The sequence below is a fragment of the Meriones unguiculatus genome, chromosome 8 (genome assembly GCF_030254825.1).
Source record: "Meriones unguiculatus strain TT.TT164.6M chromosome 8, Bangor_MerUng_6.1, whole genome shotgun sequence".
NCBI lineage: Eukaryota > Metazoa > Chordata > Mammalia > Rodentia > Muridae > Meriones > Meriones unguiculatus.
Window position 1 is genome coordinate 42,371,055 of NC_083356.1, and position 17,795 is coordinate 42,388,849.

At 44.9% G+C, this 17,795-nt stretch overlaps 1 protein-coding gene across 1 annotated transcript in view; it reads left to right on the forward strand.

Moving 5' to 3' along the window:
* Fbxo32 (F-box protein 32) overlaps nucleotides 1-17,795 on the forward strand; it is a 37,982-nt gene that overhangs the window by 451 nt on the left and 19,736 nt on the right. Inside the window, exons 2-4 of the mRNA XM_021645246.2 lie at nucleotides 6,210-6,322; nucleotides 7,613-7,662; nucleotides 8,569-8,661. Of these exons, the coding sequence (XP_021500921.1) occupies nucleotides 6,210-6,322; nucleotides 7,613-7,662; nucleotides 8,569-8,661 (256 nt within the window). The remainder of the gene's footprint in view (nucleotides 1-6,209; nucleotides 6,323-7,612; nucleotides 7,663-8,568; nucleotides 8,662-17,795) is intronic.

The following is a 17,795-nucleotide window of genomic DNA, read 5'->3' on the forward strand; positions in this document are numbered from 1 at the left end:
GAAGGGCGTACCGCTTGGGCAGGTGAAGGAGGGCAAGCAGCAGGCCTGGACCAGGATAGAGAGGGGCTTCCGACTGATGGGCCAGGAGTGAGGTGCCGGGATTTCTGCAGAGGTCGTCAGAAGAGAGAAAGATGGGTAATTTAGTGTCTCTTACTGATCAAGGTCAGTGTCTCTCAGAGGAAGGATTCCATACAGAAGCCAGGATCCCTCAATCTGGCAACTGGGGATCGGGTCCCTAAACACTTGAACTCAAGCGCGCAACTCGGGGGACTCTGCCTTTAGACACCGAAATTACACAGTTACTGCTTTAATTGGGCGCTGGAGAGTTGGCTGTTTGCCTTTCACTGTCCTGTGACAGGACCCAAAGAGAACAAGCACGGTAGTCACAAGCCGGATGATGGTCGTGGCCCTTGCCCTGAGTACATGAAGGCTCTTCCCACGCACAGTAGACGGCTGAGTGGGCCGAGAAAAAGTGTAACTGGGAGGGGCATCCGATGGGCGCAGGGACAGCAGCCCTCCTGCGCGCAGACCTACCGACTGGGTGGGATGTGGGGAAGCAGGGAGGGGGGAGGGCAGAGGAAGGAGAATGAAACCCTCCTGCTCCTGTTCGTTCTCCGCTGGCCCACAAGACGCCCTGCTTCAGGAAGGACCAGGCACTTACACCTGTTTCCTGGCCCTTTCCAGATTTGTTATACAGTGAACACACTCCCATCCCTAGTGATGTCTGCCGGCTGCAGAAAGACCACCCAGATTTGAATTCACACCTGAGAATTCTGTCGTGTGGTGCAAACTCTGAGGTCAGAACAAGTGCCCACTCCTAGATGATGAGTTCGAGAATCAATCCCCAAGCTGGACAGCTGACTCCCCGGAACACCTGAGGCAGATGATAGTTGGTTGGGAAGGACTGGTGCAGTTGAGGTCACCCGGGGGTGCCTTCCCCTCCCACTTTCCTTTGGATAACACCCACATACCCCTGCATCCGTAATCTGACTTTTAACAGAGAGTTCAGTGAGTGGGCCGGGGCCCACTGTGTGAGATTTGCCAATGGTTGTTAGGATAAAGATTTGGTAATTATCAAGAAACTGTGGTTATATGTGCGGCTTGACCTCCCAGGTCTCCCATTTGTTTGTGATTTGTAATGCTTGAGTTCCCTTTGTCTCTCTTAATGAGGTGAAACAGATCATTGAACTTGTGGCTTTCCAGGAGAATCAAATACATTAACCTTTGTGTTAGGCCCTTTAAGGCAGTCCCAGGGGAGCTTAGAACACTATAAAGAAATCTTACTCAACAGAAAATCAGATAAATTACCGACTCTTGTCACCTGGCTGATTTCCAGAGAATGAAGGTAACAGTTATATATACCTAATACTTTTTCCTCAACTAAGTGAGAAGGGACCACACAGAGGCTTTCTCCTCCTTGGAACCGTTTATCTTAGGAGCCAGAATCTAATATTCCAGCCCTTTGTTTCTGTATAAAAAGCTCAGCTTCACACACACACACACACACAGACACACCCAGTGACGCGGCAGGGGTCCAGCCAGCTGCATCACGGTGACTTGCCCCAATAAAATAGAATAATAGCCCACTGTTTTCAGCAGGCCTGGATCTAAAGTGGAGAGCCCCCAGTTCATCTGGATGTCCACTTCATCCTTGCTTCACGAGGCAGAGACACAGCTCACTCTCCTTATTCCAAAAGACCTGAAGATGAGTTAAACTTGCCCCTGAAAGCAGGTGGTGGTCGTGGTACACACCTTTCATTCCAGCACTTGGGAGGCAGAGGCAGGTGGATCTCCTAGTTCGAGGCCAGCCTTGTCTACAGAGTGAGTTCCAGGACAGCGATGGCTACACAGAGAAACCCTGTCTCAGAAAAGAGCAAAACCACAAACAAAAATGCCCCTGAAGGTTAATGAGGTTGGGTCTCTGTATCCCTTCCTGACCCCTTTTTCTCGAACATCACACCTGCGAGCCGGAGCTGTCACCCTCGGTCATCCTTGTCTCAGCAGCGATCAGTACTGTGACCACCTGCAGCCGTCTGCTGAGTCATAGTTGAGGAATGATTTGGTCATCTGCCTCTCAGCAGAGCAGCTGGCTGTTTGTGGGGTATCTTTCCCCCAGCAATCATAAACAATCCCCCTCCCTCCATAGCGGAGGAGTCTGCCAACTTCTTAAAAGCAGTGGCCTTCTGCGTCTGCGCTTGTGATCTCAAGTATCCCACTGTTTTCCGTCTTGGTTTTCCTGTGATGTAAGGTTTGGGCCCAGTGCCCGGCTGCCCAGGTGAGCTTGAATGCCCTCTCTTGTTCTAAGAAAACAAAAGGCAGGCCCTTTGTAAAAAGAGGGTGGGTGAAAGTAAAGTGAAGTACCCAGGCACAGGCAGCTTCTCTAATTCCAGGTGCCATCCTGAGAGTTGCCCAGCAAGACTGAAGCATAAAGGTGTACTTTGGCGGGGTTATTGTTTACTGTGAATCATGGTTTGTCTAGTACACCTGTTCTAGACTCTGCTCGCCATTGACTCTATGGTCTAGGGCCCAGCCCTCCAACAGCCAGATGCCTCCTGACATCATAGAAGAATTGAGATAAGCATAAATCTGGCCTCTTAAAAAGTTGCAGCTGAGCCTGGCAGTGGTGGTGCTCACCTTTAATCCCAGCTCTTGGGAGGCAGAGGCAGGCGGATCTCTGAGTTGGAAGCCAGCCTGGTCTACAGATTGAGTTCCTGGACAGCCAGGACTCCTATGTAGAGAAACCCTGTCTTTAAAAACAAAACAAAACAAAAAGTTAAAACTGTGTGATAAAGAAGAAGGGCTGGCAAGTGCTCCATTTGTGAGGCAGATTAGAATTTTAAGGAGAGAACACTATATGAGCTGAAGCCATCCAAGAATGCTTCAAGGAAGTGGTGGTTGAGATGCCCCACACTGCCTCCTCCCCAACCACCTCTGCCCCACCCCAACTCCAGGATGAGTAATCTCAACTCTCTTCTCCAAGCCTGCACTTCTGCAGTTAAAAGCTCATTCCAGTATTACGTACTGTGTGTTGCTAAGGCTGGCTCAGGAAGGGGGATGTTGGCCTTGATGCCTTGAATAAAAATAATAATAGAGATATTTCTAAGAGCACTAACTCTGTGCGAGGCAGTATTGTAATAAGCTTCATGCACTAGCCTGTTTCCCCAAAGCAATCCAGGAAGCAGCCTTTCCAAGTTTGGCAACCTGGATAGGACTTTGAGCAAAGGAGCATCAAAATCTCAGCAGCCATAATCTGTGCTAATGAGCTACTTTGGATCCAGCTTGTTAAAATATTTCTCTTCATTACAAATTAAATAAGAAATAAAGTTCATGTTTCCAATCCCCTCCTTTATCTGCGGCCCAGATGGTCTTACTTATGGTCTTATTTTGAAAACTTTCCACTTCTGCAGTTGCCTTATAATATTGTATGTGTGTTTGATGGTAAAGTGGATGTTGCATGGATGGGCAAGGACTTTTTTCCTTATAATTGGCCTGAGCCTATAAACATCAAGGTTAGTAAGAAATAGTTATAACAATAGTAGAAGTAGGTACAACAACAGTCACCAACTATTGTTGCATTTGGTAAGGAGAACAGCCTCCTTGAGATAAGGCTTTGATTATTTTAAATATATATGTATGTATGTATGTATGTGTGTATATTTTATAATTTGTAAAAGGTGGTCATTTTTCTTGTTAAAAATTTGAGTTGTAATTTTCCATTGATGTTTGCATTTCCTGGAAATAGACATACCTGCAGTCTCAAAATAGCGAATATATATTATTGCTTAAAAGAAAACACAAGCAGACAACACAAATAAACATCACAGCCTTGCTCCCAAGCCTCCAGAATTCAAACCTTAATACAGAATTAAATGTATAGGGTTTTCCCTATGCTTCAAACTTTTCTGCACTCTGCTTCATCAACAGTGTGAAACTCTTCTTGAACTAGCTTTTGAAATTAGTTGCTCCAGCCTCAAGCGGTTCACTCTTGCATCTGTGACAAAAGCAAATGCTCAAATCCCCTTGAACACTTTCCATTAGAAAACTATAAGATGGGGAGTGAACATTTAAACACACTAGAGAGCCATCACAATCTGCTTAAACTGAAAAGCTGCTACAGACCCTTATGTGTGGCTTAAAATAAGATGACTTTGTTTTATGTTTCTCTACATAAGGGATTTTTTACTGTAGTTTGTAGGGTTGTGCGTATTTCTTTAAAAATGAGCCTTGCTGTGGTATTTTTGTACACAGAATGTTCTAGCTTTGTTTTCTGAAGCTTTGGGACGTCAGGGACCACTCAAGTGACTTTCCATCTTTTCTTTTTCCTCCGCTTTGATTAAAATTCTTTAAGTTGGCCTTGAGAATGGGAGTCCTGCTGTTTGTTCTGCCCCTTTCTTCTTGCTGACTTGAACCAGATCAGCCCTGGTCAGTGACTTTGTCTCCCTCACAGCCATGCAAGCAGACAAACACACACTCGGGAGTTGCACAAAGCCTGACCCAGAACACTCACCCTTGGCTCACTTAAGCAAGTGCCTCTGAGAGAGGTCATTTCTGCATCACACAGTCTGAAGCCTAAAAATATCCTTGTTTCCCTGAATGAAAAAGAGAAGGCTAAAGACATTAGGGAGCTCAATAAATGGTATTAGGTGTGGCTTGACTGGTGGTTCGTCAGGTTTCTTCCCTGTGGGTTCTGAAAGCGGCACAGGGTGACATCAACATTTCAGTACGACACCAAGGCAAGTCCTGCCTACTGAGACACTTATTGCAATGAAAGAATACTTCACACGGTTTCCAGCCTTCTTTTCCCTGTTATCATCTACACAAAGCAGGAAATAGAGAGGAGCATATGTGCTTAAATTCATCACCACCAAAAAAAAAAAAAAAAAAAAAGATAAATCAAATCACATTTTAAATTGTGCAGAGGACATCAGGAGATTAGAGGTCTCTTAATGTATTAGTGGACACACACACCTAATTTATTCAGGTTGTTGTAAATCCAGCCTGCCTCTGGATGGTGAAAGAGGCAGAGAATCCATCTTCTTGTTAAATTTTAGCATTTCTTTCCCACCATTTTTGTAGAAGGTATTCAGGGTTTTCTTTAAATCATGAGGCTATCACCCTTAGTCCCATGATACCTTTGTTTGCTGAGGGAAGTAGGCACCTGGCCAAAGCAGGAGCAGCCCCTCCTTCACTGACCTATGGACTGGATAAGCATATTTGATGTCTTCTCAGCGCCTCTCAGTTTATGGATTATGAATTTTTCTGGTTTCTGTTCAGACCCAACATCTTAACCTCCCAGCCTGAGGCCTGGTGTCGTTAGTAAGAAACCTAAACAATTAGCATCGTTTGCAAAGTACCTGCTGGAGAGGGAGTTTGTAAGTCATCATTTTGCAACTGTGATCATGTCCTGAAGACACTGCCGCAACCTACTAGCTAAAGGAGCTTGGTTATATGTTTAAAGGATGAATTGTGTACTGTATGATTTATAGCTCGGTGAAACTGTTTATGAAGAGCAGGATGTGATAGCACATGCCTAGGACCCAGCATTCTGTACACCCAGTACTCAGGAGGCTGAGGCAGAGGAACAGTATGTTCAGAACTAGCCTGCGCTACATAGTAACTCAGAGCCAACCTAAGATACATAGTAAAATCTTGTTGTAAAAAGAAAGATGCTGGGACTAATGGGGAGACGGAGACAAATGAGTCTATATGAGTTTGAGGCCAGCCTGATGCACATAGTGAAACCCTGTCACAAAAAGAGAGAAGAGGTTGAGGGTTAGAGAAGATGGGAAAGGAGGATGAGGAGGGCGAGAAGAGGGATGGGAAGGAGGAAAGATGTGGAAAGGGAAGGAAGTAGCCACAGCAGCTTAGAAGAGATGCTCTGCGTCATGCAAAATGCAGGCATTGTGTGGCACAGCGATACCAGCCATTACCCTCCCCTGCTCAGCACTGTTGTTGAAAGTGATGTTGTAATGGATTGCATCGCTCTGAGAGAGTATAGTGTTCTGTATCAAATTATAATAGAAAGCCCCGTTAGGAGAGGAGCACATGCCCCCAGAAGTCTGTGCCTGTGCCTGCATGGACTTTTTTTTTTTTCCAGATGATTTTATTGTTTTGTTTTGTCTGGGAAGCATATATGTTTAATAATCCAGTGAGTTATTTATAACTATTTACAGTTATAGTTGTTGCATCCCTCTTCTCTTCTGTTACAGTTACTGCAACAAAGAGGTATACAATAAGGAGAATCTTTTCAACAGCCTGAACTATGATGTTGCAGCCAAGAAGAGAAAGAAGGACATACTGAACAGCAAAACCAAAACTCAGTGTAAGTCATTTGTTTTGAATATAAGAAGAAAGGTGTCTGAGGACCAAACTCGTTTGGTAGAGTGCTGCTGAGGACACACAAAATCCTGGGTTCGTCCCCTTAGTACTGCATAAATTAGGCATGGTAGCTCTGGCCTGTCATCCCAGCAGGAGGAGCAGAAGTTCAAAGCTATCATCCTTCAAAGCTACATCACAAATCCAAAGCCAGCCTGGAGCTGTGTGAGACCCTGCCTCAAAAGAAAAGGAAAGGCTGTTTGCAGATCCGTATGAATGGTTCTTAAAAAGCAAATTAGTGCCTCATGTATTAGACAGTTGCCTTGACGCCTCCTATTTGGCTGGGGCTCCTGAGTTTGCACTCTCACAAACTCAGCATTTTCTTTACTGTTCAGAGTCCTTGCCAGTTGAGTTTATCCCCTGCTTGTCCCTTGAATTGGACTTAGGTAAGGTAGTTACAGTACAGGAATGTAACCAGCTGAATCCATCCCAGCAATGCTTTGGTTTTCCCACTGTGTTTTGAGGCTCTGGAAATAGAATTGTGAGGCTTAGGATGTCTCAGTGCTTGCCTCGCGGCACAGAGGCCTGGATTCATCCTCTGTACTGAATGAGCTTGGCATCATGGCTCTCAGAAGGTAGGAGTGAGGAGACTCAGAAATTTTAGGTTGTTCAAGATCAAATCAGCCACGCAGTCAATTAGAGGCCAACCTAGGAAACACAGACTATGTCTCAAAATGTGAAAGGATGGAAAAAGAAAATAGGTGTGTCCCTCTTACACAAACTGTATTCACATGGGTCTAGATATTTATGTATTAGCGGAGAATAAAAAGTTCTATTAAAAGCATGAATTATAAGTTATTTTCATTTAATCCACTTGATCTGTCTATTTCCCTCATGTTACCTATTCTGTGTTTACTTTTTATGGCCTTGTGTAAGTTTTCAGTTTGGCATTTAAAACAAAGGTAACTACTTGAGTGTTAGGTTAGCTTTGTAATGTGGAGGTTTGGGACTACTACTGATATCAAAGATTCAGAATGCTTCAGATAAAGCAACTTCTAGCTCCAGTATTTAGACACCACAAAAACTGAGTATTTTCATCTCTTAATTGTTAGTGAAGTCCTTTTTTTTTTTTCTCGAAACATTTTAAACTTTGGAATAATTTTTTTTTAAGTGAGTCATGTTTAAAATCTTGGTAGGCCTGCTACAAATTTTTCTGATATAGTCTCTTTCTTTCTTTCTTTCTTTCTTTCTTTCTTTCTTTCTTTCTTTCTTAATTTTTTTCTTTTTGCCTCTCTAGATTTTCATCAAGAAAAATGGATCTATGTTCACAAAGGAAGTACTAAGGAGGTAAGCACCCATTGTTTGCTAAAACCACACGCTTAGTAATGCTGTACTTTCCTAAGAGAGAATTGGGCAACAACAGCCCTTTAATTCCACCAGGCAAGAGGGTATCAGCTTTCTGTCCGAGAGAGGGAGAGGAGAGAGCTCTCTTCAGACCAGCTTGGTGAGCAGTTAGCATTGAGAGGACTGATATTAAATCCAGTGAGTGTTTTCAGTGCCTGCTCTTTGTGGTGTGGGAGAATACAAGTCCTTATATTAGCCATCTAGTAGCACTTGATAAAACAGGCAATTTTCTCACTAGAACATGAGTCAATATGCTAGAGTGACAGCATTCCTGTTTCTTTCAGGGACCTTGGAATACACCTCATTTCTGTATCACATCAGACCCAGAGAGGGTAGATCAGTGACAAACCCAAATAACCCAGAAACTTAGAACAGGATGAGATGGTATGCCAGAACTGTGTTTTCCCATTTCTCTGTGCACCCATGCTAAAAGCTCAAAGCTTGTTTTCTACCTCACAAAAGCAAAGTGTTATCAGTGAGTGCAGGGCAGTACCACAGTGGAGGCAGGTAGAACCAGTCCTCTTCCCATGAGTACGTAGCAGACACTATCACAATGCCAGATAGCAGGTGCTCAGTTCTCAGTGATACACTGTGCTTTAGCACTCCCAGGCTAGGGTGGGCAGAGAGCTGGAGTGGTGCTAGTCATGAAAAGGGGTATTCCCCCGGTTAGGCCCCAACTAAAGTAGCTACGGGCTACAGTACCCACCGTGTGTCTCCTGGGATTTGGAAAGGATAGGCCCGTCCTCTAAGACGGGCATCCCACTGGTTCGGTGGAGTCCCCTGGACCACCCCTGAGAATACCTTCTGCATGGCTGGGGTAATGTGTGCCTCTGTCTCGCTCACACACAGCGCCATGGATACTGCACTTTGGGGGAAGCTTTCAACAGACTGGACTTCTCAACTGCCATCCTGGATTCCAGAAGATTCAACTACGTAGTAAGGGTGAGTCCCAAGAGCCCAAGTTTATCCAGACTCTTGAGTTGGGTTGTTAACATTCATGTTGTCCTAGGAGAGGGGGATTTTCATGACCCTGTGGGTTTCAGGGCAAACGGAAAACAACTCTCTCTAACCTCTCTTCCCCAAGCCCTAGAACTGGAGGGTCTAGATGGTAGCTGTGCTGTTGTCTCTGAGATGGACCCCTCAGACATGAAGTGCCATAACTCCTCAATGACTCTGTCCATCAGTAAGTCAGTCAGTCACTCCAAGTGAAAATTCACTCCTGCTCTTTCCACACCTGCCCGCTGTCTAAGTGGGAGCAGGTAGCAGGTAGCAATACCAGTGAAAGCCCCAAATTAAACTTGTATGGAAACCTCTGCTTGTTCTCTCCCTCCGGCTTCAGCTGGCTTTGGGGCACATCAGTCATTTAGGCTACAAAATGGTTGAGCACAAAGCCCCTCACTGTGGTCTCCCACCCCATACTAAGTCTGACACTGCCATGGGGTCTGTTGCTTTCTATTTAAAACTCTTTTTTTGAAACAATTAATGATGTAGTATAAGTAAGTTTAACATGACTTTGAAGCTATTGAGGCTGTTTGGGTGATTGTTTTTGCACACACACAAACAGTGCCGTAACATTTTCTGTTGATGCTTTGTCCTAGGAAGAAGCAGCTGTTTAGGTTGGGGACTCTGGAGTCAGAGGGAATTTTCTCCTGTGGGCGTTGCTTGGTTTAGCTTTTGTTTTCTTTCTTTGGGTCTCAAAGCTTTTCTGTGCCCATCACATGGTCAGATGACTGCTGAGGCTCAGCCAGAGGGATGACATTCAAGCCCCCTTGAGGCCTGGTTCATTCACCTGTCATCTGGGTAGATGCAGGCTGCCTGTGCAAAGCGACCTGGCGAGAGCCCAGGCCTTCAAGCAGCAGGTTGGAAGCCCTGGGCTGAGCCCATGACGCATGAGCAACTCTGTCCACTCTCTGGCTGAGTTGTTCTTCAGTCCAAGAGGGATAAAAATAAGAGCCCTCCTTGGGCAAAATGTTCCTGTCCCTCGGCGTGACTCTGCTGGTCTAGAGAGGTCATCTAGTCCTTGCAATGCCTGCAAACTAGTCTGGAGGGTTGGAAATGGGCCCAGGGATATCTGGAAACTTCTGTTGCTAAGAATATGAATAGTTTCCATCATCTGTGTTAGAGGAGACACTGGGATCTGATTACGTGTTACAAATCGATCATCACAATGATCTGGTTTTAGATGGCTTTCCTTCCTACCGACTTTGCTTTCCAAAAGCAATAAAGCCGTGGGCCCAGATTATAACAGCAGCATACATTTTCACCTTTGCTCTTTTCAGTGTTCCTATGAAATGTAGGCGCTTATATAATTTCCATGTAAACCAACAGTACAGCCAGATGACTGACTTATCTGAGGTCACAGGGCTGTGGGAGGAATAAAACGTGGATTTGAAGACTGGATATTCTTAAGAGCTCATATTTGTATCTGCCTCCCCAGGATCTTTGTAAGCAGAGGCTTAAAGTAAATGTCATAAAGTCAGGCCCTTCTTGGTTTTCTCTTCCGGAAGAGGGGTGTCCTGGATATCAAAGGGAAGGTGTGGAGACGTGGTGCTTTTACACATGGCTGAGCTCTGCAGATTAGAGTCCTGCTATGCAGGCCCAACCACTAATGTTTAATATTGCCTGCCTACCAAAACTACCACTGAGTCCCTGCAAAGGGGGCTTGGAGGTTGCTAAGTAGGAACCGCAGCTGCTGCCAGGACACCAGGGCCGGAAAATGCAGCAGATCTCAGCATTGGTTGCGCATTGTAATCACAGAGATGGTGGGCACCTACCCCAAGAGCTGTGGAATTGATTAATTGCAGGTTGTGTGTAGGTATTGGTGTCTTTCAATATCTGTCAGGGAAATCCCAGTGAGGTTTAGAGTCTGCAAACTAATGAAGGAATTTTTTTTTGCAGGGCCCAAATGTTGTATTTTGCATAATGAAGTTTTAAACAGGATACACAGCATCAAATTATGACGCTGTGGTCCATCTGTTATGCATGATGGAAAGAGGGGAGCCCCACCCACTTTACAGCTTGAAGTCCAAATCATATTAGCTATAGTACCTTCCATCAATCAATTACTTTGACCCTCTAACCTGTGGAGCTGTGTCAAAGCCTTTCTCTGAGAATGGGACGATGCAGTGTGAAAATGAAGATAAAGGGTGTGGAAAATGTTATGTAAGTTTCAACGACTGAAGTGTGTACTTTCTTGAGCGATTAAGCTGGAGAGTCTGGTCTTGCAGCTGAGGTACAGTGAAAGAGTTGCCTGTTTGCAGTGGGACTTCTGAGGTGCTGAGAATAGCTGGACATGATAGTAAACACCAGTCTTTACCTGAGCACCTCCCTTCCTCAGCGAGTTCCTTAAGAAGGCTGCCTTACTGAGGACCAGGGAGGAGAGGCAGCAGGTAAAGGCACTTGCCACACAAACCTGGTAACTGAAGTCCAGTGCCCTGGACCCACGTGGTGGAAGGAGAGACTGACTCCACTCAGTAGTCCTTGAGAAATACCCTGCCTCAAAGCAAGGTGGGAGGAGGAGAGAAAAGATGTCCTGTGCTCTCCATACACTTGCTGTGGCGTGTGCACATACATGCTCAACACACACATCACATACACACGAAAGAAAAATAAGTATTTTTTTAAACAATATTTTTTAATGGACCTCTCCCCAACATAGGTCATTATTCAAGAGGGGGAAAAAACTGCATTATTGGGATAAAAATGGAATTCACTTAAAACTCCATAGCACCAATTTTTAAAAAAAGTGACCTAGGGCTCCGTGGTAGAGTGCCTAGTATGTGTAAAACCCTGGATTCTAGCCCCAGCTCAGAAAAAAATATTACTATATATGCATATATGTATATGAGTGTAATTATTCCCCTGACATGGCTGAGTATAGTACAAAGTATAGCTGGAATTGGATTCAGACTTGTATTACTTCAAAGTATATGGTATTTTCACACCTGCTATTAGCCATGAGGGCGACAAAAGATAAATGACGTGATACTGCCTTAAGGTCTAATGTAGGAACTGGGCAAGCTCCTCAGGCCACTCTGGCCCCCTATATGTGTTTGTATGCACCACAAGCCAAGAATGATTTGTATATTTCTCAAATATTTTTTAAAATTAGGCAGGTTTAACAATCAGTAAGATACTAAAATTATGCACAGCCCAAACATCAGTGTCCATGCAGTGCACAGAGCCCAGCCGTGCACATTTGTTCCATCCTGCCTATGGCTCTTTCTGTGCCAAGTGGCGGTTGGACTCAGAGTTGAGTGACAGTTCATGTGGCCTGTAACCCTGAAACACTCTGCTTTAAAAATGCCTGACCTCTGCTGTGGCATCCAGCTGGTGGTTTGAGAAATCTGTACTGCAGCTCCCTGAGTTGAGGCAGAGTGTGAAGGTACCTGGTAGGCACTAGTGTATAGGAGGTAACCTGTGAAGACTAGAGGAACCCTAGGTGGCATAGAGGAGTAGCCTCTTAAGTCTCGGGAGGGAGAATCATTGTCAGCAGCTTATCCAAGAAGGACTATCAGGAAGGAGAAGGTGGGGGTTGAAAGTGGGGTCTTGAGGAGCAAGAAAATTCAAGGGGTCTGGAGAAAGCAGGCAAGGCGCCTGTCTATCCAGAGATTATGGAGTAGAATATTCCATCTGGATAAACGTAGCCAAGCATACAGGCTCAGCTGAGGCTGTTACCATGCAAACCTCTGTCATTCACCCCGTAAAATGGGAGTGATGATCACCCCGCTCTCTCAGAGCTGTAGCTAACAGCATAAATGTGTGAATCATTTGTACCTAAGAAGTGGATGGGTGGTGGTGATGCTTCAGTGAGATACGGCTAAACAAGGAGGTAGACTTAAGAAGAGGCTTCGAAGCCAGGCATGGTGGCACATGCCTGTAATCCCAGCACTCTGGGAAGCAGAGGCAAGCAGAGCTCTGTGAGTTTGAGGCCAGCTGGGTGTACAAAGCAAGTCCAGGACAGCCAAGGCTACACAGAAAAACCCTCTCTTGACAAACCTGAAAAGAAAAGAAAAAGAGGTTTTGAGTGTGAGGCTTCTTTATGTGACATCATCTGGAAGACAGGAAGGATCCATAGGGAAGAAAAAGTCAAAGAGTAGAGATTGCTGAAAAGGCATTCTTTTAGTAAGTGATGGTTTATGACAGCTTCTGACATTAAGTCAGTTAACGGTTATCTCTTTGCAGTTCACTGATCCCAACCCTGTACATCTATCTACTTTGATGAGAACAGCCAGGCCGTTCAGTGGGCAGGTGTGGCAAACACATTTTGAAAAAGCAAATGTCAGGGAGTTGAGTGATTATTACAAGGTTGCCCAGCCAAGAAGAGACACAGGGCATCTAAACCCAGTCCTCTGTCCACCATATGCTCAGATGGAGAAATGCAGAATAGAGTCTCCCTTCTTTAATTTAGTGTGTGTGTGTGTGTGTGTGTGTGTGTGTGTGTGTGTGTTGCGTATGCTATGTGCATGTGAATGCAGACATGTACCTGCTACAATGCATGCATGGAGGTCACAGGACAACTTTTGAGCATTAGTTTTCTCCTTCCATTGTGGGTTCCAGAGATTGAGCTCAGGTCATCGGGCTTGCACTGAGCAAACGCGTTTATTCATTGCATCGTCATGCTGCCCTCTGCCTTCTTTTATATCACATAACCGTCTGCTTGTACATGGATGCGTATTCACAGGAAAAGACCATGATGCCATCCATAATAACTCTGACCGTCATTCTCAGTTCTTCTGTGGGATGAAAATGAGACCAGCCACCTGGCAACTATAGCTGCAATTATCAACCCAGGAAGTCCATGCCAAACTTGAATACCCACTTCCTGACTGGGGTGAACTGGTCCCTGTGTGCTAGTGATACAGGAAGGACAAAGAAAGCCTATAGCCCTGCTGTCTGTGTCCCTCTAGAGCAAAAGAACATCACAACCCCAAGGGACACTCTTGTTTTTTACTACGCTACCACCCTAAATCTATTTGAATAGTTCTAGCCAGTTGCTGCATTCTTACAGCCCCGAAAATGTACATTTCCAAAAACATGTTTCAGTTTAAGTTGATGGGTGGTTTGGCAAACAAAAGACCAAATATGAGCCAGTGAGTCAAATTTAAACCCAGGACTGAAATGAAGGGCCTGCTGCTGCCAACCCCAGTGAGTTGTGTGAGGCATAATAGCCTGGCTCTTTGTGCAGGTTCCTCGGCCGCAGTAACCTTGGACTCATCTGGTGCTTCGCACACTTGGTGGCCTTCCTGAGGTGGAAGGTGGCCTCAGCCATCAGGGTCTTAAAACTAGTGGTGTTTGAAATAGTGGGAAAGGGGGTCAGCCACTGTAGGAGCAACAGAACAGCAGCATGAGCCTATCTTGAAATGACTCGGAAATGATTTGGGTTGCATTGTTTCCATCTTTTTCTAGCTGACTTTTCTTGTCCCACTTTAGAAGCTACGGGTCAAAAAACGTGCTCTTTTGTTTTGTGGGGACCCAGAATCTAAACCCATAGTAGCACAGGTCTTAGAAATGTATTTTATTTTGAAGTCCACTTTGGATTCTAGACTGAGTCAGTACTTAACTACAGAGTGAACAGGTGAACTGAGTTTTTTAAGTATTTAAAGTTCAGTGCCCATCCAAGAAGGATGCTCGTGAAGGTACTGGTACTGATATTATACTGTGACCCAGAATCAAAGGCCTCCAGATTCTGCAAAAGGTCTCCAATGTCAAGGTGGAAAGAGTTGACTTCATCCTCCTGCTATATCCTGTACATGGCAAAAATGCTTCAAGTGAATACTTTTGAAGCCCTAATTTGTACTGAACCCACATACCAGTGTGCCTTGGCTGCTTGAGAATTGCGTGTGGCCTAGACTCTGCTTCCAGATGTTTCAGTCCCCAACATACACAACCTATTGGGTTTTGTGCTTTCTATGAGCACTGAATTGGGCTTCTTGAAAAAAGCAGAACCTGAGATGCTTCCTTCAAAGTTGGCCAGTATTTGGACAGATGGAGAGACAGGTGGAAAGCTTTGCAGGAAGGTAAAAAAAAAAGGTGTGCTGAAACCTGGAGATCAGAAGGGATGAAAGCGAAGGGGAGTGATGAAGGCTTGAGGCTGAGGACAATGTCACATTCAGCCTTGTGGCACCATAGGGGTGCCCGTTCTGGAATAGATGAGGCCATTCTGGAAGAATTGGGGAGCTCAGTTTAAACAGTGTCACTGAGGAAGACATGACAACAGGAATCAGGGACCCTTTTTTGTATGTTCCAAAATAACTGAGATAGATGAAGGATGGAGAGACAAGTTTCTCTGGGCTGGGGATACAATTAATTCATCTAAACTTGGCCCTCCTCATTATTTTAACTCCCTTAGTTCAAGAGCTGTTTCACTTGCAAATAATATTTACTCAATCTTGACATGCCTGGAGATTATTAATGTGGCTGAAAATTTTTCTCCTTACAACCTGCCAGTGTTCAAGCTCAAAGTCAGGACAAAGCTTTCCAGGCTTGTGATCTGTGTTATCCATTGAATAAATAAGGATCTTGGAACTGCACAGTACTCGGTGCGGGCAGAGGTGCTGCCTAATGTAACTGAAGGCTTGTTACAAATGACACCACCTTCCAGTGGACACCCAGCTTGGACACTGAGCACGTGAGGCATAGCTTGGGCTTCTTGGTACTGGAACTCTTCTCTGCTTTTGATCATGCTGGCAGATTTTCCAGGCAAGTTATGAAGAGCCTCTTTCTAGGAGATGGAAGAATGTAGACACAAATCTATTCTTTTCTCTTATTCTTTGCTTGTTTGTCTTTTGAGACAGGGTCTCTCTGTAGACCAGGCTGACCCCCAACTGACAGAGATCCACCTGTCTCTGCCTCTCAAGTGCTAGGATTAAAGGCGTGCGGCATCACATTCAGCCAAGACAAAAACATATTTATATAGAGTCTTAACAATATCCCTCATGAGATAGAATATACATGGTCAACCTCCATTTGGGTTTGACCTTTTAAACTGACAGGAAGTGGGAGCTGCTATTTTTACCAATACTTCTGAAGGTTTGATTGTCAGCAACCCTGTAGAAGTCAGGCTTGCTTGCCCTTCAGGGAGTGTTTGAGATGGTTTTCATGGTAGGTAACTTCCTCCTAAGCCCCCTGAGCAGCTCCTGGAGCACCACTCTGACACTAGATGGCCTCCAGCCTGAAAGTTCAGGCAATCTAGAATCATGTCACTTGACTGTCATGAAGCACCTTATCCCAAGCAGCGAGGTACTGATGTCAACTGTTTCCAGAACACTTCCAGAAATAATACTGTTTGATTCGCAAAGACAAATGTATAAAAACCGAGCACATGTGGCGCGACTGGCATGTCGTAAGCAGGGGTGAAGGAGAAAACCGGGTTCCATTTGGGGTTTTAAGGGAGAGCTTCTAATTGGGCAGGCAGCAAGTATCTGAAGGTCAGTGAAGCTGTTCTAAAGGAACAGTAGAGGGTGGGGAAAGTTAGATGGGAGTGAGGGTGATTTTCATGTAAGATGTCAGAGGAGATCTATCTGAGCTCCCTCTGATTGGTTCAGAGTAAGCTGCAGAACCTCTCCCGCTATGCTAATCACCCTTTTTTTATCAGGAAGGAGGAGTGGCTTTTGATGGCTGCAGTTGCACGAGGAGCAGAGCAGGGAAGCAGAGCTGGAGAGCCACATGGTGCAGACATGGTGGCAGGGGGTGTTCAAGCCTAGATGGCTGAGGAGACTTCCCACAGCAAAAAGGCTAACAGGCTTATACTATACAGCTGTCTCCCCAAGCGGGACTCCCGAAGCCCCTCAACAGCTTGCAGCTAGACTTTTCTCCAGTTATCATCTCCGAAACCAGCATGAGCTGAGGCTGAAGGGCAGGATGTGGTTTGGACATGTGATGACCACCCCCACCCCGCCAGTAGCAAAGCTTCATTCTTTGACTGTGCAGTGAATCCCTACTCATCATGGCAGATCCCATCACTGCCCACTCACGCTGACACCATGGCATTCAGGGGCAGCCAAGAGTTTGCCTGCCTGCTCCCCTCCCACCTCTGCCTCTCCTTCAACACGGCCACAAATTACTGAGCCCTGAGCTAAAATTTACTCGGCAGAAAACAGCTACTTCCAAACAAGACTTTTCCTCCACTCTCTCCTTCTCTTGTGGCTAGGAGCAAAGGATCCAGTTGGCCCAGTCATCTTGGTAAACAAATTACTATATACAAATCTACTCTCTGGGGCAAACAGCTCCCTTAACAACAAGAATGATAGACAGATCCATCCCCATCACTGTTGGTATCACATGGCACTACCCATGTGTTCTTGACAGGAGAGTTGTATGGATATAAGAGGTAGGCGTCGTGGTTAACCTAAAGCCATTGCCTCTTTCTAAATGTGTTAGTAATATTCTCAGGGCACTATTTCACCTCAGCATGGAAGTGATCATAGCACTGTGCAGATATAAAATGTCCAGATTCTTTCCCGGGACAGTGACAAGAATTGCTACATTGTTAGAATACAGTTTGGCCCTATGTGCCAAATTATTAATTATCCAAGTATATGTTCTCTGTTAGACATACCTAATCTGAAGTCTTGACTCCCCAGTTTCCTACTGCTGCTTGACTTCTCTGAGCCTCAGCGTCTGCATTTGTCAAATGGGGAACTTAAGCTCCTTGTCGTTGAAAACTGAGACCACACAGGTGAAACTGTGTGGTGCCATCTCTTCACACAGTAAATATCCATTGTTGTTAGCAAAATACGACTTCCTGGGAGCAGGACCTCTGAAAGTCATGAAATGTATCAACAGAGAGCTGTTAAATGCATCACAAGTGAAGTAAGATGTCAGAGGAATATTAAAGTCTGAAAGCATCTAGTTGACAACATGCACAATTGAAATAGTCTCTAAACAAGCTGTACTCGACCCTAGTAGTTCACTATTTTGTGCCTGGCAATAATTTTATCTAGCTGTCTTTTTCTGTAGCTACTAAGCATATTCTTGGTACCTGGAACATTGTGAGTGCTTGATGAACTGTTTGCTCTTCACAATTTTAAAGTTTTCATTTTAATCATTATACAGAGTTTATAAATAGAAAAAAC